Below are 25679 nucleotides of genomic sequence, written 5' to 3'. Positions count from 1 at the left end.
GGTCTGATTGGCCAATTCGGAGGCGCCACTGGGGCTCGAAAGATACTCCGTAGATCGAGCATCGAGCTGGGGATGTGCTACTCCTGTTAACCGAGACGTGGGGTCCGTTCCGGGTGCCGTGGGGCTGGATGTGAGTGCTCAACACTGGTTCAGGAGAATTGTAACTTGAACCCAGACTAGTAGTGAGTCTGGGTGATTTGAGTGAGATGGCAAAAAATAAGAGAATCTCGAGGAATGGTTGTCCAGTAGCAGCCTGAACCACGATTCGAGGAATCAAGGGTTGGAGTTATTTTGACAGTTGACATTTACATGGACATGGAGATGTGGCTAGCGGGCCTTGGCGGAGGTTCAAGGCAAGAGCAACCCAATGAAGTATCGTTGATGCAGGAACGACCGATTCGAGCATCCAACCCTGCTTCATCTGTGTCTGCACCAGAGCCAACCCTGGCTTTTACATTTATACATACGTACATACGTACATACATACATCTATGTTGGAGTTCCCGTTTAGCAAGCCACACGAGCCTGCCGTTGCTCCACACTTCGTGTCAGGAGTCTGTGACTGACCTCGGAAAGAACCCCCCGTCTTTCTCCCACCCGGTGATGGGACAATCCCACCCGACTCTTCTCCAATGTCTCTATCTTAAGACTAGGGTGGGCAAGGAGATCAGTCTAGCCTGGGAAAGAGTTAGAACTTTGGTGATGGACGACAACCCCATCCCGGCAGATGTGCTGGCCGGATAGCGTTGTGAGAGGGACCGAGGATATAGTCTGCCATGGGCTTCTATAACGTCAGGGTCCCTCTGATTATAGGCGGTCGCATTGAGCACCTCAAGTTTCCATCCTATCTTGCAAGCTGATCAAGTTTTTAGTTCACTCCTCCCTCGAATACACGACGGAACGGCTCTGAGGCATAAACAAAGTCCCTTCTGACCATGGCCATCCCGTTACCATCCACTTGGCACCTCCTCTCTCTGGCATCCCTGGCCTGGATTTTGGGGGTTTTTGTGACTTACTGGCTGCTTTGGATTGTATACGCCAGATGCTTCCATCCCCTCCGCAATATCCCTGGACCATGGCTGGCTTCCGTCAGTCGTACCTGGTATATGCTGCAGATTGCAAAGGGTGACATGGAAAAGAGTCAGCGGCGACTGCATGCAAAGCACGGCCCTCTGATCCGCATCGCTCCTAATGAAGTTGCCTGCTCTTCACCTGATGCCATCAAAAAGATCTACCGGAACCAAGCTGGCTTGGCCAAGACTGACTTCTATTCAGTCTGGAACAGCCAAAACTTCAGCAAACACCTTGATATGTTTACCATCATCGATGACAAGTACCATGGCGAACGAAGACGTATCTTCAACCATGTTTACACTCTCTCCAATGTCCTCAAGTCGGAGCAATATATCGACATATGCTCCCAGCTCTTCATGGATCGTCTCAGCGAGTTTGCCAGCCAGGGAAAACCATTAGATCTTGGCAAATGGCTCCAGATGTGAGTAGATCAAGCATTACCTCAGTACAACGTTGATGTTAACCCTTCAGGTACGCTTTTGATGTTATTGGTGAGCTGTACTTTGGAGAAGCCTTTGGCTTCTTGCAGAATAGCCACGACCATGGCTCCTGGATACACTCACTCGATTTGTTGATGCCCTTTTTGTGCATGACAGCTGTGGCACCTTCCTATATCCGACCCTTTATTCTCGCCTCATCCCTGGTTGTTCCTGGGTCACTCAAGGCGTTAAAAGCAATTGAAACCATTGGAACGTCGGCGAGAGCCTGTGTTCTGCAGCGCTTCAAAACGCAAGGCGCCTATGAGAAACAACCCCGGGCTGATATTTTGGAACAATTATACTCGATTTCCGTGGAAAAAGGTGACCAGGTCGATTTCAAGCTTGGTGACATTCAACAAGAAGCATACGTTGCCCTGTAAGTCCCTTTGGTTGTTCTCTCAAGCTGGATGACCGATTGACCAACTGACTTGTCACAGATTTGCTGGCTCCGACACGACTGCAATTGCCTTACGGTCGGTTTTCTATCACCTCATGAAACACCCGGCAGTCTATGCCAAATTGCTTGCGGAAATCGACGAGGCTACTGCCCAAGGTCAACTCAGCGAGCCAGTCAAATATGCCGAGGCCATCAAGCTTCCGTTCTTGTGTGCATGCATCAAGGAGGCTCTTCGCTTACATCCTGGCGTGCAGCTGACAATGGCCCGCCTTGCACCTGTCGAAGGTCTCGAGTTATCTGGCACATACATTCCCGCAGGTTATCGAGTCGGCATGAATGCAGCAGTCGTGCATCACGATCAATCCATATTCGGTCTTGACGCCGATCTCTACCGGCCAGAACGTTGGTTGGAGGGGAATGCAGCCGCCATGGACAAGCATCTGCTACACTTTGGAGCCGGCACCCGAACCTGCATCGGCAAGAACATCTCGCTTGCGGAGCTGCACAAGCTGGTTCCGTACTTGCTGACGAAATTCAGGGTCGATCTGTGGGACGAAAATGACACATGGTCGACGAGGAACTTGTGGTTTTGCAAACAAGAAGGTTTGAATGTGCGTGTGACACCCCGGACGGGAGCCACTAAACAAGAAAGCGGATAGTTTTGAGGACTGGCCTAGAAACGGTTGACTTGACTTTTAAGCCCATGGATGGTAGGGATGGTATAGAGAAATCCAACACGACTTTGACAGGCACGACAGGTTACACATCAGAAATTCTGTTAGGCTGCATATTGACTGTGATAGACATGTCGCATCTTGACATGGTACCACAAAGTGCCTTCCATGCGGCCCAGCATGTCCTTTGGTCGCCACGAGTAGGGAAGAACAAGTGACATGAAGTGTATGATTGGAGTAGACTGTAACTTGTCGATCAAGCCCAACCCCATGCAATGCAATGTTGACAACGGCGACATGGAGTCCCCACCAAAAGTATGTGTAGGGCTAAAACCAGCATGACCTTATGATTGAAACTTCGGATGCACCTTTGGTACAGTTATGCTTTTTCGGATGTTGTTTTGGCATATGGTCACGTGATGACGAATCATTTTGTGTCCACATGCTTTGTCTCTTGGCTGCCACTCGTGCCACTCTAAAAATCCCAAGGCGTGGCCGCCATTAAGGTGATTGACCTGACCCAGTATGCCGGGTGTACCGAGTTTGTCAAATCGCTGATGAGAGCGTTTTGTCACAAGACAATAGTTAGCTGATGACAGGTTGTGAGTCTTGGATTTCCTCTGCGGAGAATTGAAATCCAACACACTAAAGACCGAGGTAAGCGAGCGCAAGCCAAAGTCTGCGGGCTCATGGCAACTCGATGATGGCGATCTCGCTTGGTGGACGTATCTGACCAGCATGCCAATGGAGCCCAGCTGGACCGAAACAGTGCTAAATGTACGAAGTAGTCTTGACAAGAGTTGACAAAATTTCGTCATAGTCGTCAGACTTGGCTTCGCATGACATGTGGGAATGCCTTGCATTGACCAACGGTTCTTGCTGAAGATTGGATGTGGGAAATCGATGAACGACTCAGTGGCCATTCTCAATCTTGACGTCCTCCGCGGAGTCGTCCTTCTCGTCTTTGACAGTTCCATCAGCCAGGACTTTGATAGCCACTTCAGGTCCAAGTGTGCCTTCCCCGCCTGGCATGACGCTGCTGACATTTCCGTCCTCGTCCACAAACTCGAACCTGTATCGTGACAAGTAATGAGGGATGGAGCTCAGCTGAGGTCCATATCTTGCAGTATTGTCGTACAGCTCAAACAACGGAACCGCCAGCAACTTCATATTCTTCGGCACACTAAGCACTTTGTTCGGAGGAAGGTGTATTAGGTACAACTTCTTGAGCTCCTTCGGGCGTGAAACATGAGCAGGGAGAAACGGATAGAGGAAGGTTTCGTGATTCGGTCGCCACCTGCACACTCATCAGTACCTTGGTAGGAGAACTCGTGCAAGAAAGTGTTAAAGTTACCATTGGGCCAGACAGTCTCCGATTTCCCAATCCATGTCGCCTTCTTTCGGGTTCGTGGGAGCGAGTCTATCATTCAGACGAGCCTTGAATCCCTCTATTTCATCCGCGTCGTGGGGCAAGTAGTCGCCTGGCCTATTGTCCAGCGTCAGCAACGCATCTTCAGGGTCTTCGGACATCAATTACGTACAGCTTGAAGAAGGCATTTGCGATCTGAAGCATCAGGACGTGTGGGTGGTTGTGTTCATGGCAGACCAAGATACCCTCACAAGTGCGTCTCATGCCATAGCTTTCATAGTGCTCTCCAAGGCGTTTGAGCCGGGCAATCACTGAAGGATCCTCCTCTGGTTGTGTTTCTTTTGTTCCAAAGGTGTAGTTGGACAGAGGATAAAGGCGGACGGTGGGAGGCTGGTTGGCGGAGAATGGAGGAGGCAGAATCGGTCTGGTCGTGCATATTAGGACTTCACATCAAGAATAGCGTCGCTAGGATCTCTTCTCACGGATTTACTGTTTTTAGGGTGGCTGTGGTTAAGGTACTCATGGCGGAGGTTTCTGCGGTGTGTGCTGGAGCCTGCGGCCGTCACCACGGGGCACTGCGCAAAGTCGCGTTGAGACACGATATAGCTCAGTAGATATGCGATCAAAGCAAGACTTCAGAGCCCCGATGAATACGATCCTGAGTTATAGGTTGCGTTGGTCCGGGGCGCAAGTGGGAGTCACGGACTCGTGTTTCAAACAATTGAATAATTGTTGACGCGGAGTTGGAGACGGCAACCACGCAGGCATAAAAATGTTTGAGGGGAAGGCACGCCTCATCCACTCGTGCCACTCTGAAGCACAACATCTTCTTAAACATCTCCTTACCATATTATTAATTGTCCAGTACCAATGCATAAACTACTGCCCTTTGCAGGTGTCTATCTCTACCCCGATGATCTATTCAACATGATAGTCCTTTGACAGCGCCTTCGCTTGGTACCTTACAGTTCAGGTGGCGGGTGACATCGTAGCCTGAAATCCAATATAATCTAATCACACCTTCAGCCACATCTTCATAACTTTGACTCGAGGTCCTCGAAGTCTCGGATGTCCGAAACTGCAACCGGTCCTTGAGTGACCTGCAACCCTGCTTTCCATTGATACGCATCTTCGATGATTATCGGCGTGGGGATTTGAGCGGGAGCTTCGACTTGATTAGTCTCTGCCATGGGAGGTTTGATCTTCAAAGCCACCATGACCTGAGGAACTGCTTCTTTCATCTGGACAAGGACTTCGTCCACTTTGGTATCTGGGAGCGATTGACTGGCATAGGTCTTGATCGAGTCTAGAACTGCTTGTTGATTGCTGGGTTCCACATTTTCGAACTCCTTCGACAAAGCAGCTTCATCAACGTCGACGCCGACCGTTCCAAGTACCTGGCTAATCAAGCCTACCATCTGGCTTTTCTGTTCTGCTGGTGATAATTCTGGTGGTGTCGACGAGGCTTGTGCCACCAGATGCACCGAAAGTTTGGCTCGAGTGGCCGATTGGGGGTCAATATAGTGAGTGTAGAACTCTTGAATATCTTCCTTAGTCAGCTCGCGGATCTTGCTCACATCTTGGTCAACCTGCTCGAAGTTGAGGTATTCACCGCCAATATAGGCCCAAAGGCGATTAGTCTCAAAGTCCAGATTCTTCAGCTTTTCCAGTCGTTTGTTAACCAGACTTCGCTTGTGGCCTTCAAAGTCTTCGGTCGACATGCTGTCTAGCATGGTCTTGATTTTCAGCAAAAAGGCATTAATTCGGGTTTCGAGGTAATCCGGGGTTCTTTCACTCTGAATCAAGACCCTGAAACCCATGGTGACGGCAGCAGGACGAACACTACTCCAGACGACGTATCCCAGCTGTTCCTTTGTTCTCAACTGATCGAATGCAGGTTCGTCACAGATCTGTGCAAAGAGCTGAAGCTTCGATCGAAGAGGCAAGTCCATCACGTGTCCAATGTCGAGATAATACTCGATGGCGTGATTGACGTTCGCTGGGTCGCTCAACGTGTGCTTGTAGACATAGTTGCTTCCCGGGGGGATGATAATATTTCTTCGCAAGGGCCATTGCGAAGGTGGCAGTGGTCGTGGCTTGAGGATGGACTCAACTAGATTGGCAATCTTCTTTGCTTCTTCTTTGTACAAGTTCCCGTGTGCCAGGATTTCAATGTGTGCCTGTTGAAGCAGTTGTGGCTTGAAGCTCCTGATGTCTTCCACCGTGATGTGGGGTAGCTCGACCTCGTATGAGTCGTTCATCCACGATTTCTCATTCAACAACCATCTCGTGTAGTCGCCAATCTGATAATAGGGCTGCTGAAAGCCCCAATTCTTGTATTTGCGGGCCATACGTTCCTTGATGACATCAAAACGGTCCTCTCGGATCTCAATTTCTTTCAGTGTTGTCAGGATTTTTTCCAAAAGAACGGCCATCTTGTCGTTGTATCCGTGGACACCAAGATCCAGTCCTAGCATGTTTGCAGTGATGGCATAAGACAGTCCGGAAATTTCGGCGTCGTACGAGTAACTAGACAAGGCGTCCCTGACCAAGCCGACAAAAAGGCATGATTTGACATAATCCAAAGGATTGGCATAGGTGACTTGGTTGCGGAGCTTGATGCTCAGATTGGCTTTGGGAACCCAAAATGTGTCATCTTTCTTCCACCACAGGCGAACGGAACTGTCGTTTCGGAGGAGCTTAGGAGCCTTGGCTGGCTCTTTGACCTCGATTTTTTCAACGTCGAGCTTGGTGGGGATGAATTCGTTCTTGTGCGGAAGATGCAGATCTGGAATAGGGCTAACCTCAGGAGCGGTGAGAGCAGTTTGGATATCAGCCAGGACCTCTGAGGGGACTTTTTCCACCTTGTATTCTGTCCCATACCACTTCTCTTTCTGGTCCCAGGTGCCGGGGAAGTCACGAGACACAACCATCAGTCGAAAATTGTCATGGCGGAGAAACTGCATGGCTTGGACAATGGCTTTGGCGTCAAACTTCCGGAATTTGCTGGTGCTGCTCAAAAGCCAATTACGTGGCATGTTTTTCTGCATAACGCTGCTGGTGCCACTGGTGAATCGACTGGCAGGGGATTTCTGGCGGAAGCGGAAGTCGACATCGGCCATGTTCTTCATTTCCTGATGCATCCATTCCAAGGGAGGACTCGATTTCATCATTCCAATGTATTTGAAGACGATCTTGACGACTTCATGGTAACTTTCGAGACCTTTGGGGGTCAAGCCAATGTCGATTTCGAAAAAGGCGGAGCCAGGACAGACTGTATGATAGCCGGCAGAAAGTGTCTGGGCGAGGCCGCTCTCCTTAAGGTAAGCGAGCACGCTGCCGGGACCCTCGTGGCCGATCAAATGACTAATGTATCTGGCGGGCTGGGTCTCATACATGTCTTCTTCATCTTGCCAAGGAAAGCTGATTTCCAAGGATCGCGATTCCATGACGGGTTTGGCAAAGACTTGGGTTGACAGCTGTTGTTCTGTCAACATATCGATGCCGTCCCACCGATTCTGGCTGAGATTTTTGTTCTGGACGTTGGAAAAGAGCTCGACGACCCACTTCTCAAGGTCGTCGAGGGACTCACGGCCGAGGACAACGAGCTTCATGCGGTTGGCGGAATAATGACGGTCATAGAAACGAATGAATTCGTCACGGATCTTGACACCTCGCTTTTCGGGGTCTTCCTTGAGAGTCTGCAGGTTTCCGGTGGAGAAATGGTGATAAGGGTGGGAGGGATTGGAGAGAGATTTCGCCAGCTGGGATAGCCTCCATGCGTCGCTTTGCAGGTTCTTCTTGTTTTCCGAATCGACAGCCTTGAGTTCTCGGTCTAGAGTGGTCTCCAAGAAGAGCGGCTTGACAAAGAACTGAGCAAAGCGGTCAAGAGCACCATACAAGGGACTTTGGCGCGAAGAAGCTCCCAGGCCGTTGGGGCTGTCATTGGATTCTGAAGTAGCGGCACATTCGAAGAAGTAGTTGGTCTGGGTGGCGGCAGTGTATGCGTTGGAATGGCCGGAGTTGGAGGAGAGAAATGAACTGTACTCGTTCTCTACAGGATACTGGTTGGTGTTAGCACTCAAGTCAGCGAGCAGGCGCAGTGATGATCCTGACCTTTTCTGTGCCCATGAACAGCAGATGCTCGACGGCATGAGCCATGCCCGGCATGTCATTTTCGTCGGAGAAGTTACCGACATTGACATTGAGGCTGGCACTTGCTTTGTCTGTCTGAGCATCTTGTACTAGTAAGGCTTCCAATTTATTGGGCAGTTCAATGACTCGGTATGATCGGTCGTCAAGATCTGGCTTCTCAAGTTCGTCGGCGATGCGCCTCACCGAGCCCATGACAGTAGCGAATTGTCGAGGAGGAGACTGTTGGTGGTATGGCAGAGAGGACATTGGTGGAGATGATCGGAGTTTGGGTCGGCTGAAGAAAGAAGAACGAGGAGCGGCGTGGACGATGGCGGATTTGGGGTGAAGCCAGTGACCAGCAAGACGAAAGGGCAAGGTCATCTAGAGCCAATGGAGAAAGTTGAGTACGAAGAGACAAGAGACGGGAGGTGAGACGGTGGGATGGTAAGAGGAATGTGTGTGTGGACACGGGAATGAGAATGGCTGAGGGAACAATGTCGTGCTCTGTGCGGATGCAGGTTAAAGATGCAGGCGCAGTTGGAGTCGTAATGTGTAATGTGTGCACTGAATCGTAGTGACAGACTGACAGTGAGGGTCAACCCGCTGGCTGCCCGTGGGGTCCAGGCACGGGTAGCGGTGATGGGTGCGTGTTTGTGGCGACGCCAAAGCCGTTATCGGCAGCCAACAGTTGAAGGTGACGGTGAAGGGCGGTGGGCGGTGGGCGATGGACGATGGATGATGGTAGGGGCATCCTTAGATCTCACTTAGGCGAGGCATGGCAGACCATGGCAGACCAAACGCCCCGAGGATCCTATCGAGCCTCAGTTGAATAGTCGGTAGGTAAACTAAAACTACTAAGTGCCTAAGTAGGTAGGTAAGCAGTACCTCGCATGATGACCCATCAATATCGCCATTCCACTCATCGACAATCATACTATAGGGCTTCGTGGGCTTTCTAATCTGCACTACGTCATCAATTGATGGCTCCACTAATCAAGTGAAAGCAATTCAATTCAATTCACTCAGCATTGATTGCTTGCTGTAGTTGAAGTTGCATTTTTGGAGTTGGAAATGCCCGGTTTCGAGATAGAGGGACTGTACTTCACGATGCGATGCCTACCACCTGCAAGCCAAGAAATCTCCGGGCACTTCTTGTGGTTTGGTAGGCAATCAAATCGCCCGAGGCGCCCTTAAGTTAAGCGACAATACCCCAGAGCCAGCCAGCCAAACATGCGCATCTACAATTAAAAAAAAAGTGATTGACTTTCCCCCTCCATCGTCACCGCCTTTCATCGGTAGTGAATTAGTTTGTCCATTATTGACAGCCTCGACAAATCCCACGCCGTCAACGTCAACGGATCTAACATCCATTTGTCCTCAACGTCCACTGTCATCGTCCACCGTTTCACAGTGTCACCGTGCCACGAGTTCTCCACACTGGGGTTGTCGTGTCGCTTTCAACGTCTGATCTTCGCACCGAAACTTTCCTACCATCCATGTCCAACCTCCCATTCCTTTTTCGTTTGGCCAGTAGTACTTTGCATCAGACCAGCACTTTGAAAAATGAGGACCTTGAACGAGATTGATTTTCTCTATTTGACTCGGAAGTCAACTTCAGGTCCTCATGCTTGGCATCGGCCACTCCTCTAATAAGTCAGGGACATACATCAGTACCTGGCCCGATTCTTCCCTGGCTGACCGACGTCCCATCTCTGTATCACAGAGAGCCATCATATATTATCATCGAGCCTGGCAGCAATCTGTCACCCATCGTGCATTGTGCTACAATCAACCGCATGCCCTAAGGGCCAGTCTAAGTACTGGACGAGTAATATCTTGCATTTGTGTTGCTTCTCTGCGATTGACTGGTTGTTGGATCGTCTGCTCCCGTTTGGTTGGTCACGCACGAGTCTTCTCTGTAGCCAAATCCTTCCACGTCGTCATACCTGTCGGGTTGGACCTCGTACCATTGGGCCTGTTTTCAATGTCGTTGCCTATATATATCCGTCTTGTCTTTTCTGCCGTCGGTGAATATACGCTAACGATCGAGTAACTAGTTACTTACACTCAAATGGACTAAAGAACTATAAAAGCGAAATTCCTCAATTTGAGTTACAAGTACTTCGTTCTATATGGTTGTTAAAATGTCGGCACGTGATAAGGCTCTCCCCATAGGCCAGGGGCATGTTCAAAGGAGTTGTTCGAAAATTGGGATGAAATCGTTGCATTGTATTCATTGCATTGATCATTTCTCTAAATATCATACTATCTACCATCACGGTGCCAGCCAAGGGCCCATCTGCAATCAAGAGATCAATCCTAAACTGCACTCCATCCTTCATACTCATTCCATCCATTGTTGATTTGATGCTCAGCTCATCCTTTTGTACCGTGGTTCCAGTCTTCGTGTATTAGTTGTAGTGGTTCTTTCTTTTTCGATGCATCAAGCGTGTGCCCCATATGTCGCGTGGTTCTTTGTCTTGATCTTGGTGTTGTAGCGGTTTTTCGTTGTGCCACATTATCGCGTCAAAATTCATAACAAAAAACCCAAAGTATTAAAAATTAGTAAGTATGCCTCTCAGTGTAAAAATAAAGAAGAAAATTGTAATGAAAAGGTAGGAGGTGGGTGGATAGGGTTGTGTGGATGGGAAGATGGAGGTGATAATCAATCCTGAAGGGTTTGGGGTGGTCGAGGGACGTGACGGTTCAACGGGCGGCGTTGGTCATCCTTTCATCGATCTATAGCATTGCCACCAAGCCAACAACGGCGCCAATGACAGCAGCGGCGGCTCCAGATGTCTGTTTGGAAGCAGCTCCGGTGAAGGCACTGACCGCGGCCGGGACAGTCGAAGTCGAACTTGCCTTGATGGATGTGGTAGGCTTGACAGAAGTGGTGATGGGGGCGACGGGGACGGACGAGGTGGTCACAACAGTCACCAGAGAGCTGGATGACCAATCATTCCAGACTTCCGATGTGGGAGCAACTGGCACGGGAGTTGTCGTTGTTGTCCAATCTTCCCAGTGTGCTTCCGAAGTGGTCGTGGGAGCCACAGGAACTGTGGTTGTGGTCCAGTCAACCCACTGCACTTCCGTGGTAGTTGTAGGAGCAACAGGGACGGTGGTAGTAGTGGTCCAATCAGCCCACTGAGCCTCGGTGGTAGTTGTAGGGACTACGGGAACTGTGGTTGTCCAGTCCTCCCAGTGGGCCTCAGAAGTGGTTGTAGGGACCACCGGGACAGTGGTCGTAGTCGTCCAGTCAACCCATTGTGCTTCTGTGGTAGTGGTAGGGACGACAGGGACAGTGGTCGTAGTCGTCCAATCACCCCATTGTGCTTCTGTGGTGGTGGTAGGGACTACAGGGACTGTGGTAGTAGTTGTCCAGTCAACCCAATGGGCTTCTGAGGTGGTGGTAGGAACCACTGGAACAGTCGTCGTTGTGGTTGTCCAATCCTCCCAGTGTGATTCTGAGGTGGTTGTAGGAACCACGGGGACTGTGGTGGTGGTAGTGGTGGTCCAGTCTTCCCAATGCTCGGTTGTCGTAGTGGTGGGGACAACTGGCACAGTTGTGGTGGTGGTGGTAGTGGTCCAATCCTCCCAATGCTCAGTCGTTGTAGTGGTAGGGACAACTGGCACAGTTGTGGTGGTGGTGGTGGTGGTGGTGGTCCAATCCTCCCAATGCCCAGTTGTCGTAGTGGTAGGGACAACTGGCACGGTGGTAGTGGTGGTCGTGCTCCAGTCCTCCCAATTCCCAGTTGTCGTAGTGGTAGGGACGACTGGCACGGTGGTTGTGGTGGTCGTGCTCCAGTCCTCCCAATTCTCAGTTGTCGTAGTGGTAGGCACAACTGGAACGGTGGTCGTAGTGGTCGTTGTTGACCAATCCTCCCAGACACTGGAAGCAGGCACCTCAGGTACTGTGGTAGTGGTCGTCGTCGACGACCAGTCCTGCCATGATTGAGGTCGAGCACTGGCCAACGTAGAGAGCCCAGCAGCCGCCACAACCACAGCCGATTTGGAACGAGAATGCATATTCTATACGGAACGAGCGGGGTAAAAGGTCAAGTTTACAAGTGGGGGGAGGTGGTCAATGCAAGTAGGTCAAAAGAAGGGATATGGCGCTATGATTGCTCTGATGAACGTGTTTGAATCAAAGCGTTCTGTCTTGACAAGACTGAATGGATAAGAAGAAAGGGAAACACAGACCTCCAGATGTTCAATGCGGCTATATACCTGTGTAGCCATGAGTGGTGGCGAGTCCAAGATGCATGTCGTGCTGCGTTGCCCCAGCCATCACGATGGAGAACTCGTTGCTGGAGACGAGCTGACATCAATGGTAACGACGAATTCGTCATTAGATTGGCCAGGGAAGAAGTGTCCATCCGGTTTCCAGCAAGTGGCATGGGGCGAAGCGAGAAATAATGGATGGCCGGATGAAATGGCGTTGAAGTTGGCTAGGAAGCCAAGACCAACCAAGCCTTTTACTTGTCTGTCATTGGTCCGTGAGGCCCCAACCACCCAGGGTCTAATCCAACTTGGAAGCTATAAACAAAGCTAACTCGTATGCAGGACAACCACCTTCTTTTCATTTGGTCGTCGAATCATCTCCCCCGCTGTCTTGAGTACTCCGTATTGTTTAAAAAAAGAGCATTGCGAATGCTGCAAAGTACTGCCCCAAACAAGTCCGATTCGTCATTCCACCTCCATTGTGGAGCTGGCATGTGGCCGGTGTCTGATGCGTGGACTTTGGAGAATGACCAGCCCTCGAAACCTTCTATGGACTCTGTCTTGCTGATGTCTAAGACTAGTCTGGGCTTTGAGGTTCACTTTTGAGAGGATGACATGTGGCACTCTGCATCTCCGAGTGGTGTTGCAGTCGCCATGTCAAGAGAAGCCATAAGCTATTTTCCCAGTCTTTTGCCTAGTATTGACCGATCTCGTCCAACATAGCAGTTTCAAAAGTGGTCTCTAAAGTGGTCTCTCAGGCAATGAGGCAAGGTACATGAACCTGTTACACGTAATCAGAGACCTTTTCGTAAGCCTTTCGGCTGAGCCGTCAAGGATTTGTGGGACTTTAGCTTCACATACAATATTGGCCCAATAAACATGAGGCGGGTGTTTCAGGCTTTATGCCCCACCCGTGAGACACTGTCGCATTGCACAAAAGTCCATGTCATCGATCAGAACACAAAATCATTACGGACTTCAAGTGAGAACAACGTGCAAATCATATTGTTACAGGTGACAGAATAATTCTGTCTACATCTCCGCCGTCTGACCATACAAGGCCTTGTACAAACTACTCGTAGTCGCATCACTCGTAAGCAATCCATACTATTTAAGTACGGCAGCTTTGCTATCCATAAACTAAAACATGCTCTATATACTTTTGATCTGAGGCAACATTCAACGACGAATTTCAACCTTTGCCGAAAACAACAATCTGACAGCCAGACCCAAGGCATTTCGCAAATTCTATGCACACTTTTGTCTTTCCATCTCGATCTTGCTCTAGTGCGAAAGCACCAAGGCCAGGAGAGCCATCCTTGTGTACAACCCATATCGCATCTGTCTAAAATATGCTGCTCGTTGGTCAAAGTCCACTTCCTCACTGATTTCCCGGTTGCGGGGTAGTGGATGCATCACTACCATGCTGGACTTGGCGTATTTGAGAACACTGTTATCCACAATCAGACTATCCTTGAGCCGCTCGTATTCTTCCAGAGATGGGAATCGTTCTTTCTGCACTCTGGTGCAGTAGAGGACGTCGCTCTTAGCAACAATCTCTGGCGTGAGCGATTCGGACTCGACGCCGAGCATGTTGTTGGCCACAATTTGGTCTCGAACTTCGGCGGGCAAAGCAAGGGCTTTTGGCGACACCAGATTGATCCGGACTTCGTAGTATTGAAGAAGCTTCACGAGTGAATGGACGGTTCGGCCGTACTTGAGATCACCAGTAAATGTCACTGTAAGTCCAGTCACGGTTCCGAGCTCCTCCCGGATAGTGAACAGATCCAGGAAAGCCTGAGTAGGGTGTTCGCGGCTGCCATTGCCACCATTAATGATTGGCACTGGAGAAAATTTGGCAGCAATGGCCGCAGACTCATTATCAGGATGACGGAGAACCACCGCGTCACCATAACATCCCAATGTTCGAATACTGTCTTGAAGACTTTCTCCCTTCTGAGTACTCGAAAGGTCAGTGTTGATGGCAATTGTCCGGCCACCTAGACGCTGCATGGCTGCATCAAACGATGACGAGGTTCGCGTGCTTGGTTCGTAGAACATTGTGCATAAAACTCGTGATGGAAGAATGGGTAAGATACCCTGACGCTGAACGCCGAGTCGCATTTCTTGAGCAACTGTGAACAAGATATGAAGGTCTTGTCGAGTGTACTGGTTGACCGACAAGACGTGTCTGTTCTTGAAAGGCGAAGAAGCCAATAGAGAAAGTAGGGATGGGGATATGGTTGATGGCGCCGTGGGTTGTTGAAATACGGCACTTGGCAGGATAGGGCTGTTGGACTCCAGCACCTCGTCCATATTCCTGGTCCTCGTGATTGGCCTGCTTCTGCTGGGGAGTGGCATACGAGGCGAGGTAGCAGTTTCTAGAATTGATGACCGGCGATCAAGATTGCTTTCCTGTGCCCGAATGATTGGTGATGAGGAAGCTCCCTGCACTGGTGACATTGGATGCAGCAAATGCGATGACATGTCTGCTCCCTGTGGCGTATCAAGCAAGACTTCGCCATCGAGGCATACGGTTTTCCCCTGGAATACCACTCTTGAAACCGCACCTCGTAAAGTCTTTCCAACAACTGGCGACCAGACAGGCCCGGCCTGGAGAACATATGGTCGGTCGATATCAATCTCGACAGAGGTTGTGTTCTGATCATGGAGTTCAAAGATCGCCTTTGGATTATCGTAAAGGCGTCTGGTAACATCGTCCAGGGTCAGTCTTCCTTCAGCAACAGCCGTCAGGAGAAGGGGGAGTGCATCCGCGATGCCAACTGTAGGCACGGCATTTTCACCCGCAATCTGGTATGGGAGACTGCCAATCGAGAAGACATCGATAATCGCGACGTGGTCCCAGAGAGCTTCTTGATCCTTGGCCGTTGGTAGGGCCAGACATTGAGGGTACTCGGACTGTGATAAGAAAAGACTGTAGACAGACACATCACATGTGACTTTCAAGCCCTTTTCTTTGGCGAGGGCAATCAGGCTGATGTCGTCTTTGGAGGTGACATTCATGACGTGTACCTTTCTGTCATGCAAGCTGGCCAGAAGCAGAATGGACGCGAGATCTGTTGCTTTGGCATCGGTGACGATTGGCTTGTATGTTGGCCATGTGCCGAAGTGGGAGCTCACTGTTGCGACTTTGTTGATGTTGCCAGACAAGTGATTGAACAAGATGAACAGCGATCCAACGTCACCTTTGACATGAACAATTTGATCGGCGTTAGTGTTGGTAGCTGCTACAGAGAGATTGAAATCGCCATAGGCGCAGTGGATTGCATTGGCTTGTGCAATCTTGAGTGTTCGAGCATCAGTAACGGCACTGTGGACTCCAACTGGCATGATTCGGATCATGCTGAAACCGGCCGCAACAGATGCTTTGCTCACAAGAGAGAAATCGTGAGAATCTCGCTCGGCCACACCAGGAACGAAAGCTGCAATGTTGATGAGGCCTGGAATGACCACTGTCCGATGGCTAGTCTGAAAGTCAATCTCACGAATGTTTAGATCGTAATGTCTGGCAAGAGCTTCGATCAAAATCTTAGCAATCTTGACGTTTGTTATCAGCGGGGTCTGGTAATCCACGGCCATACGTCGAGTGCGATAACCCTTGCTCATGTAGTTGGCCGGTCTCCTGAATCTGTTACTCGAGGGGAGATTGATGTACAGATCAATCTTGTTGTTGGCCAGATGCTGCGTTAAAGAGTACTCCGACTTCTGGTCTTTGTCTTCGCTTCCAAGGACCTCCAGGAATTTGACTTTTACTCCGTGTTCCTCAAGGAAGTCTGCGGTTCCGGCAGTTGCAAAAAGATTGTAGCCCATCTCGTGGAGCTTGCGTACTGATGGAAGCATTTCCATCTTATCCTTGAATGAACCGATCGAAAGCAAAATGTTCTTCTCGGGAAGCTTAAAGCCGGTGGAGATGGTGGCTTTGATGTAGGCTTCGTAACGATCACGGCCAAAAGATGCCACTTCTCCAGTCGAGGCCATCTCCACGCCCAAGACGGGATCGGCACCAGACAAACGAGAGAATGAGAATTGAGGTGCTTTGACACCGACGTAGCCCGCAGGAATGTTCAAAGGCGGGTATGGCACAATCGGCTTGTCCATAATCACCTTGGTGGCCAGTTCGATCAAGTCCAATCCCATGACTTTCGATACGAACGGGAAGGACCTCGAGGCACGAACATTGCACTCAATGACCTTGATCTCGTTATCCTTTGCAATGAATTGAATGTTGTACGGACCAGTGACGTTCAGAGCGTTTCCGATTTTGCGAGTGGCCTCCTCAATTCTTGCAATGGTTTCTGGTTCAAGATCTTGAGGTGGGCAGATTAACGTCGCATCTCCAGAATGCACACCAGCATTTTCGACATGCTCGGAGATAAAGTGGCCAACCATGACACCGTCTTTGGCAACAGCGTCCATCTCGATCTCCTTGGCATTCTCGATGTACTTGGTAATGACGACTGGGTGATCTCTCGACACCTCAACTGCTTGATTCAAGTAGTTGGCCAGGTCGTCCTTGGAATACACTGTGTTCATTGCCGCTCCAGAGAGAACATATGACGGCCGTACCAAGACTGGATATCTGACTTTGTTGCAAAATTCCAGTGCTTCGTCGATGCTGGTCAGCTCCTTCCAAGCAGGCTGATCAACACCGATTCGGTCAAGCATTCGGGAGAATTTGTATCTGTTCTCAGCCGAGTCGATCATCTCTGGAGAAGTGCCGAGGATTTTGACGTTCAGTCTATGCAGTGGCAGTGCAATGTTGTTAGGGGTCTGCCCTCCCATGGAAATAATCACCCCACTCGCCGACTCAAGCTGATAGATGTCCAACACTGTTTCAAGATTGATGTTCTCGAAATACAGCCTGTCTGCTTCATCATAATCAGTGGACACGGTCTCGGGATTAAAATTAGCCATTATTGTCTTATAGCCTTGCTCTCGGAGGGTGCGGATTGCTCGAACTGAGCACCAGTCAAATTCAACTGAAGAACCAATACGGTAAACACCGGATCCGAGAACCATGACGCCATGGTCCTCGAAGGTGATATCGCTCTCGGTACCGTTGTAGGTCAGGTAGAGGTAATTCGTGTAGGCAGGGAACTCTGCAGCCACGGTATCAATTTGCTTGACAATAGGATGAATGCCGGCCTCTGCTCTGAGGCGCCTCACTGCGAGTTCATTTGAGTTCCAGCATCTGGCCAACTGGCGATCGGAAAATCCCAACTGCTTGGCCTCTCGAACCAAGGTGGGAGGGACTGTGGTTGCGTTAAAGGTGGACATGAGTTTAGCAAAATCACTCAAGCCCTTGAGTCGTGACAAGAACCATTTGTCGATCTTGGTCATCTCCCAGATCTTGTCCACAGAGTATCCGGCATGCATGGCATTGGCAATGGCGAACATTCTCTGGTCAGAAGGGGTCTGAAGTTCATCATCAACCGACATAAGTGGATTGGAGATGTCTGAAAACCCGAGATTGTGGAAGTCGACGGAGCGAATAGCCTTCTGAATGGCTTCTTCGAATGTTCTACCGATTGCCATGACTTCACCAACACTCTTCATAGAAGATCCAAGCTGAGTAGACACGCGGGTGAATTTCTTCAAATCCCATCGTGGAATCTTGACAACGACATAGTCGAGCGAAGGCTCGAAACAAGCACAAGTCTTTTTAGTGACAGAGTTCGAAATTTCGTTCAGGGGAATGCCTAGACCAAGTTTGGCTGCAATGAAGGCTAAGGGGTATCCGGTCGCTTTTGAGGCCAAAGCGGACGAACGTGACAATCTGGCATTGACCTCGATGATACAATACTCCTTGGAGAACGGGTTGAGGGCGTATTGAATATTACACTCGCCGACGACGCCCAGGTGACGAATGACGTTGACTGCGGTGGTTCGCAGCATGTTGTAGTCTTCATCAGAAAGCGTCTGAGAGGGCGCAACGACAATCGAGTCGCCAGTGTGGATTCCCAGAGGATCAAAGTTCTCCATATTGCAAACCGTGATACAGTTGTCACGTGCATCACGGACAACCTCGTATTCGATTTCCTTCCACCCCTTCATGCTTCGTTCAATCAAGACTTGAGGACTGGCGGCGAATGCTTTTGTGCAGAGTTCTCGAAGTTGAGTAGGGTCTTCAGCAAAGCCACTACCCAAGCCACCGAGGGCGTAAGCAGCTCGGACGATGACAGGGAATCCGATGTCTTGCACGACTCGCATGGCTTCATCAATGCTTGAGGCAGAGGCAGACTTGGCACACTTTTCGCCAATCGACTCCATACTTCTTGCAAAGAGCTCACGATCTTCAGTGGTGATGATGGTGTCGATCGGGGTTCCAAGGACACGAACTCCAAGGCCTTCGAACTCGTCCTTGAGCTGAATTCCAACCTGCAAAGCTGTCTGGCCACCGAATGTACAGTAGATACCGTCTGGCCTCTCATGCTTGATCACCTTTCGCACAAAGTCGGCATTCACCGGGAGGAAGTAGACTTTGTCCGCCAGACCCTTCGAAGTCTGGATGGTTGCGATGTTGGGGTTGATCAAGACGGTGTAGATACCCTCTTGTTTCAAAGCTTTGATGGCCTGACTGCCAGAATAGTCGAACTCGCCGGCTTGACCAATGCTGAGACCACCACTTCCGAGCACAAGCACCTTCTTAACCTTGACCCTCGGATGGGCTAGATCATTGTCATCAATGGCGCCACCTGGGAAGGTGACTGGAATGGTCAAGGCGGCAGCCGAAGCAACACTCTTCATGATGGCATCGATGAATACATCGAACAGGAACTCGGTATCCCGAGGGCCCGGCGTAGACTCAGGGTGAAATTGAACGCTGAAATATGGGCGTGAAGTATGTCGAATGCCTTCATTGCTGCCATCATTTGCGTTGACGAATAATTCCTCCCAGCCATCTTTGAGGGTCATGGAATCGACGGCAAAACCGTGATTTTGAGATGTGATGTAGCACCGACCGGACAACAGGTTTGTACAAGGGATGTTGTGGCCACGATTACCGAACTTCATTTTGAGGGTTTCGGCGCCTGTGGCGCGGGCGAGCAGCTGATGACCAAGACAGATGCCAAAAATGGGTGTTCTGGCTTCCTTTAGAGCTTCGGCAATATGGGAGACTGTAGGTGCGAGTGTTGCTGGATCACCGGGACCGTTGGAAATGAACAAACCATCGTAATCTTTCCCGGCGAGCTTAGGGAAATTGTAATCCCAGGGCACGATTAGGACCTCTACTCCCCTGGAGAGGAGACAACGAAGTTGGTTGTATTTCAGGCCAACGTCGACCACCACAACTCGAACAGGTCTTCCGGAAGGATGGGACAAGACTTTGGATGCTGGAGGGGAAATGAGTCGAGGCTCTTTGACAGAGACTTCTGAAACAAGATTCCGCTTGTTTTGATCATGCCATTCGACCTCCTCGACCTGGTCCCTCCAGCTAAGTGGTCCAGAAAGAATGTCGGGAGTTGCAGAGTTGGACCTGGTGCCATTGGTCAGAGTAGTTGGGGGAGAAGACCTGGCGTGCAACATTCTTCCCAGCATGCTGCCTTCTTCTCTGATTATCTTTGTCAGCGCGCGGGTGTCGACGCCGAACATGGCAGGAACATTCTGTTCCTTCAGCCAAGATCCTAGAGAAGAGGTTGCAAGGTAGTGTGAATAGGTCTCTCCGGCATAGGAGGCAACAACAAGACCTGCGACATGGATCTGGTTGGACTCGAAATGCTTGGGAAGATCACCAAGTAGCTCATCCAGGGTTTCTCTGGAGGGGACTCCGTAATTACCAACCAGCGGGAATGTGATGACTAGGATTTGACCGCGGTACGAAGGATCGGTGATAGATTCAGGATAACCGACCATGCCGGTTTGGAAGACAAGTTCGCCGGAGATGCTTTTCTCGGCTCCAAAGCTGATGCCATGGAACACCTGGCCATCCTGAAGTTCTAGGTAGATGGATTTCTGCTCATCCTTGAGAGCGTGGGCTGTAGCGATTGGATTTAGGGAATTAGCCGAGGCACCGACGGGCGTGGACGATAACACATAGTCAGTGGCGTTGCTCAGTCCCACTGAGGCAGCGACTGAAGGGCTCTGAGGCAAGGCGCCGCCGCTAGAAAGCGGCCGGCCGTCATTTTGGAGGGGTGTCGATCTCGACATGGTAGACAAAAGAGTGAATTGCCGCCCGTTGAGCAGGCTGCAAGGTCAGGGAATCATTTACCCGATTTTGGTCAAGGTTAGATTCCCAAAGATAAGATGGAAGCAAGGGCGACAAGAGGTAAGAAACAATGATGTTGATGGTGAAGCACAGATGTTGTGAGGAGTGCTGAGAACTTTTTTGATGCCAAGACTTTCCTTTTTTTTACGGGTCCAGAAGATCCTCGCACTGGAGCGGAGCATTACAGTGTTTAGTGACGGGCAATGCGGGAAGGGGCCGAGGGCCTGGAATGGCACGCGTGGTACGCGTACCTGCCCATTCGTTACCTACTATTGTTCATACTTTACATATTAGGTAATTAGGGCTGTGAAGTGTCGAGTCTTGGTACCACGGAAGATGAAGTGCACCTGGTGTGGCTAAAGGCGTGGTGGATGTCACATGCATATTCAAGAATCAAGTTAGGCAGTCTTTGGTCGTACTTTCCTATCTTCAGGCATCTTGTCGCTAGTTTTGACCGCCACTACCGCGAAGATCGAGGGTTCCCTGGACCAAGGGAGTGCCAAGGTCGCCCGGAGAATTCATCCTTATAGGCGAAGGAGTGGGAGAGAGTTCACACAGACTTGAAGAAAGCTACAATTTCTCCTGATCTTCCCCGTGACGGGATCCCGTAGTCTAGAGGACATCAAGAGTAGTGTATATCAAAACCAAGTCAACGCCACTACAATCTACATCTCCTTTTTAGACGTTCAGATCCCCCACAGTAAATATGACCCGCATGAGGTAGACGTAGACAGGATGAGGCGCCATCGATGGATGCCGTGGGTGCTCACCCACCTGTGGCACCTGAACAATGGAAGCTTGGGCGATCTGGGTTCCCCACGCTGCAAGCTGCAGGCTGCACGGCTAAGTAAGTTCGCTTGGATCTTGGGATTGCATAAGTGCCCCCAAGGTGCAGCTGGCCTGTCAAATAGCCAATCTCGATCCTTCAGAACCTGCCTGTCACCAGTTGTCTCCGTGCACAAACGGCCTTTGATGTCACCCATCCACCCTCCATCAGCGCATTCCACCAACTACTACAGGAGATGTTTTCCTGGCAATGGCCCTTTGCCTTCTGACAGACGCATCTCCTACATGGATACGGTGAGTCTGGGTTGGCTGCACTCTTGACCGATATTCGATACTATTCGAGTCAGATGGCAACTGGGTGGGCACTGACGATCTTTGATCCATGCCCCATACCCACTTTTCTCACGCGCACGACTTCTGCGATCTCCTGCCGTGTTTTGGTCTCCCACTTCAATCAACACCAGTGAATCTCCCATCTTTTATTTCTATAGGATTTCTTTACTATGTCGCAGGTTGATTCTACGGCCCTATTCCCTTTCCATGCTATCTCCTTGAAACCCTTGATCCATGAGGGCATGTAGAAAGCGCGTTTGTTTTCTCGATCAAATCGACATATCCTTCTCCCCCGGTGGTTCTACTCCACGTCGTTCTGGACAGACCAATGTTTTCATCTCTCCTCCGTCCAGTTCGCAACAAGCGTCGACGTGATCACTCACCTTTCTCGACCTCTTATGCCCCTTCAGCACGATCACCAGATGTATCGAGGGCCAACACACAACGTCGAAGGAGGAGATCGTCAGATCAAGAGCATGATAACTTGATTACAGAAGAGGAGGAGTCCGAGGGCGATGGAGACGAGGATGATGCCATTGAGGATGACATGGAGGATGAAGACGAAGATGTGAGCGAGTCGGACGAGGATGGTCCGGACGATAATGCCCCGTTGCTCCCTATCTTTTCAGCCGCACGTCTCGACTCCGTCCCGACCTACGCCTTGACTCATGCCATCCGCACGTTGGTGAGTTCGAAATGTGATACTGTCTTGACATGGGAGCAGCTCAGGTCGCCGCAAGTCTCACAATTTCTTGTCAAGCCCATCGAGCAGGAGGTGCGCCGAAATCACTTGAATCCTGCCACAGAGTACGCCTTGTTGTCCAACTGCTTGCAATACACCAAAGAAGCCGCCGATTCAGTGGGCAACAGCGGCACCAACAGCACACGAGCCATGATCTGTGAGCTACTCGCCATCAAGCTATTGCGAGACCATTCCACTAGGGAATTGATCGATGCCTTGTCCTACGACTTCGACCCTCTGCAGGGCTACCTGGACATGGTGGACTCTGCCAATGTTCCAGGACCCCGTGGTGCTGACGCTTCCCGTAAGCACGCACAACGACCTGCCCGTATATCCTGTTTCGAAGTCGCGATTCGTGCTCAGGCCAAACGATTTCTCGCCCATCCTCTGGTGGTGAAACAGCTGGAAGCCATTTGGGCAGGAACCATTGTTTTCCACTCGGCCGCTGATAATCTGCATCGAAAGTTGCCTGTCGTCCCACAGCACAGGACCTATGGAACCGTGACACAGGGGCCGTCCTCTAAAGGTGACTTCACACTTGATCACGGGCCCGTACGGCGAGCCGTGACTCTTTATAATCCTCGTGACGCTTCTTTGTTCAAGCTATCCAGGTTGCGGGTCCCTCGATATCGAAACGTCTTGTCCACCATGTCATTTGCTGTGCTCTTGAGTCTCTTTGTCGCAGTCCTGGTTCAGAGATCGTTGGAAATCACGCCGCTCGAGGTTTTCTTCTGGTTCTGGGCGGCTGGCTACATGCTCGACGAAGTGGTTGGTTTCAACGAACAGGGTTTCAGCCTGTACCTTGCGAGTTTCTGGAACACATTTGATTTGGGCATTCTCCTTGTCCTGCTCATTCATCTTGCCTTGCGCGTCTACGGCATCCTTATGCCTGATGTCAGGAAACACACTGTGGCCAATTTGGCGTATGACATCTTGGCCGCCGACGCCATCCTGCTGTTTCCTCGGCTGTTCTCAGTTCTGGATCACTATCGGTACTTTTCTCCTCTGCTGATCGCCTTCCGCTACATGGCTGCAGACCTCGTCGCCGTGTCACTTTTGATCCTGATCAGCTGTAGCGGGTTCTTCGTGGCACTCACGCTCTCTTTTGGCAATGATGGAGTTGACACGCCCAGCTCGGTGGCATATGCACTCTTGCAGATGGTCATGGGATTCACGCCAGCGGCCTGGGATCGATGGGACCGCTACAATGCCTTGGGCAAGTTCATCTTGACCTTGTTCCTGTTCATTTGTCATTTCCTTGTTGTCACGATCCTGGTCACTGTCCTGACTAATTCGTTCATGGCTATTGTAAGAAATGCTCACGAAGAGCATCAGTTCCTGTTCGCGGTCAACACCATCTCGCATGTCAAGTCGGACGCGCTATTTTCCTACGTCGCGCCTACAAACATCGTTCAATGGACGTTGGTACCTACCAGATACTTCTTGACCTTTCGGCAGTATGTCAAGCTCAATCGCACCATGATCAAAGTAACCCACTTTCCTCTGCTATTCATCATCTACCTTTATGAGAAAACGATCTTGCAAGCGACTATCTTTGACAGCATCGACCTGGTGGAGCGGCGGGGGAGACCCAAAAGAACACATACTACTACGAAGTTGACTCGTTTGAACAGAGCTCCTTCGATTGCAACATTCCGACAGGATATGGCTCTGGAAGAAGTCTTTCGACAGCCCTTTGACAGCACGATGCGCAGTGCCCAACACAGTCGCAACAGACGCAAGACAAGCAATGTAGTCAAATCCTGGATGAAAGGAATCGGGGAGGAGATGGCTAGCTCACCGGGTGACCACGACAGAGCGGCTAGTGTTGTGCTGGAAGGAAGAGAGGTGACCCCTCGACGAGGGTCAAGATTGAGACCGTTTACACGGCCGCGTGACTTTTCTCGGAACACCATGTCCATCGCTTCAGACCCTGCCGACTTTATGACGCATACCGATTTCTTGTCACCACAGCCAGGTCCAGCTGTGACGGATGTTGCGACTCCGTCGCCTCTTGGGGAGACATTAGATAGCACAGATGCAGATGGCGACGACGAGCTTGTTACAAATGACGAATTGGAAGAGGAAGCAGAGACGGCGACATTCTCCCAGAAATCAGCTGGCAGGCATGACCCAGATGTGGATCAAAACACTCGAGATGACATTCATCAAGACTACTTTGCAAATCGAAAGTCTCCAAGAAGTTCATTGCCCGGACTGGCCATGACGAAAGCGAGGACAGCAAAAACGAAGACCAAATCCGGTGCGACCTCGCCGATGCAAGAATCCCCTCAACGCCGTCCTCGGCAGCATTCGCGGAACGCGTCAACGGCGACAATGATTTTCAAGCCTGCAACAACGGATTCAGGAACGGAGAACTCGTCGAGAGGGGAAACAACCTTGCAAGTGTCAGGACAGGCGTCGGGTACTCGAACCCCGATATCCAAGCAAGGCTCGAACGCGGCCGGTCATCGCACACCAAAGCGACAAGGACCAGGGCCGACACGGATGCGGCCAATCATGGCCAACCAGGAGAATCCGGCCTTCCGATCGACGCCCAATTTTGCTGCACTGATCGATGGACGAAGTCGACCCACACCCCAACGAAGGCCATCGCTCGAGATGGATTTAGTGTCTGACATCGGTGACAACAGAGCCCTAGGAGGAGGATTTATCGGGGCACTACCTGCGTCGTTCGCGTCACAGTTAGGCCACGGTGGAGCTGGTACCCGGCATGGCAAGGATAAGGCCAAGAACGATGAGCAGCAAATGTTTACCAAGATCATGATGGCTCGGATGAACACGCTGGAAGAAGGCTTTCGAGAAGTGATCCATGAGATGAGGGAGTCGATGAGAAATGATCCGAGTAGAAGCCGCAGTCGGGGTCGAGCAGCACGACCGGCGGCGATGGTGACCAAAGAAAAGAGAAAGGAGAAGGAACGGGATAGGCCGTCGACGGCTGGAAACAAAGAAAACGTGGATCCGGACCGAGATGGGACGGCGGCCACAAAAGATGGCGTTGAGAAGGGGCTGGACGGAGAACAGAATGATACCACAAGGTCGGTTGAGGGGGAAGACAGACAGGGTGAGTAGAGGCATTGATAAAGAGAGGAGGGGGACACGGGGATCATTGGTCCTTGGGAATCTGTGTCAGTATACGATGATACCCTCAGTGCTGCGTCGGGTCTTTGTAAAGCAGGAAGGCATATTTGAATCCTTAGCAAGCAATCATGGATTGAGTTT

At 50.6% G+C, this 25679-nt stretch overlaps 6 protein-coding genes across 7 annotated transcripts; 2 read left to right on the top strand and 4 right to left on the bottom strand.

Annotated features, from left to right (window-relative positions):
- Window positions 1-418: 418 nt before the first annotated feature.
- PV10_04891 lies at window positions 419-2778 on the top strand. 2 transcript variants are annotated; one of them, XM_016369483.1, is made up of 4 exons: window positions 419-816; window positions 873-1495; window positions 1546-1929; window positions 1991-2778. In XM_016369483.1, the coding sequence occupies exons 2-4, from the start codon at window positions 936-938 to the stop codon at window positions 2607-2609; spliced, it is 1563 nt and encodes a 520-aa protein (XP_016225271.1). In that variant the 5' UTR covers window positions 419-816; window positions 873-935; the 3' UTR covers window positions 2610-2778. The 2 variants fall into 2 exon arrangements, with proteins under 2 accessions (XP_016225271.1, XP_016225270.1); XM_016369482.1 differs by having other exon boundaries at window positions 419-1495.
- PV10_04890 (uncharacterized protein) lies at window positions 2346-4678 on the bottom strand. Its single transcript, XM_016369481.1, has 4 exons — window positions 4476-4678; window positions 4166-4417; window positions 3979-4110; window positions 2346-3921 (listed from the first exon to the last, which is right to left on the bottom strand). The coding sequence occupies exons 1-4, from the start codon at window positions 4514-4516 to the stop codon at window positions 3537-3539; spliced, it is 810 nt and encodes a 269-aa protein (XP_016225269.1). The 5' UTR covers window positions 4517-4678; the 3' UTR covers window positions 2346-3536.
- Window positions 4679-4813: 135 nt separating this feature from the next.
- Window positions 4814-8929, bottom strand: PV10_04889 (uncharacterized protein). Its single transcript, XM_016369480.1, has 2 exons — window positions 8110-8929; window positions 4814-8057 (listed from the first exon to the last, which is right to left on the bottom strand). Exons 1-2 carry the CDS (start codon window positions 8506-8508, stop codon window positions 5028-5030), a joined length of 3429 nt encoding a protein of 1142 aa, XP_016225268.1. The 5' UTR covers window positions 8509-8929; the 3' UTR covers window positions 4814-5027.
- Window positions 8930-10335: 1406 nt separating this feature from the next.
- PV10_04888 (uncharacterized protein) lies at window positions 10336-12301 on the bottom strand. The gene has a single exon (XM_016369479.1). The coding sequence runs from the start codon at window positions 12151-12153 to the stop codon at window positions 10867-10869; it is 1287 nt and encodes a 428-aa protein (XP_016225267.1). The 5' UTR covers window positions 12154-12301; the 3' UTR covers window positions 10336-10866.
- A 1042-nt stretch (window positions 12302-13343) lies between these two features.
- Window positions 13344-20636, bottom strand: PV10_04887 (protein pyrABCN). Its single transcript, XM_016369478.1, has one exon. The coding sequence runs from the start codon at window positions 20515-20517 to the stop codon at window positions 13633-13635; it is 6885 nt and encodes a 2294-aa protein (XP_016225266.1). The 5' UTR covers window positions 20518-20636; the 3' UTR covers window positions 13344-13632.
- Window positions 20637-21823: 1187 nt separating this feature from the next.
- PV10_04886 (uncharacterized protein) lies at window positions 21824-25662 on the top strand. Its single transcript, XM_016369477.1, has one exon. The coding sequence runs from the start codon at window positions 22023-22025 to the stop codon at window positions 25527-25529; it is 3507 nt and encodes a 1168-aa protein (XP_016225265.1). The 5' UTR covers window positions 21824-22022; the 3' UTR covers window positions 25530-25662.
- Window positions 25663-25679: the final 17 nt, after the last annotated feature.

Source organism: Exophiala mesophila, assembly GCF_000836275.1.
Source record: "Exophiala mesophila strain CBS 40295 unplaced genomic scaffold supercont1.3, whole genome shotgun sequence".
Lineage (NCBI taxonomy): Eukaryota > Fungi > Ascomycota > Eurotiomycetes > Chaetothyriales > Herpotrichiellaceae > Exophiala > Exophiala mesophila.
This window is presented reverse-complemented; position numbering and strand designations above follow the sequence as displayed.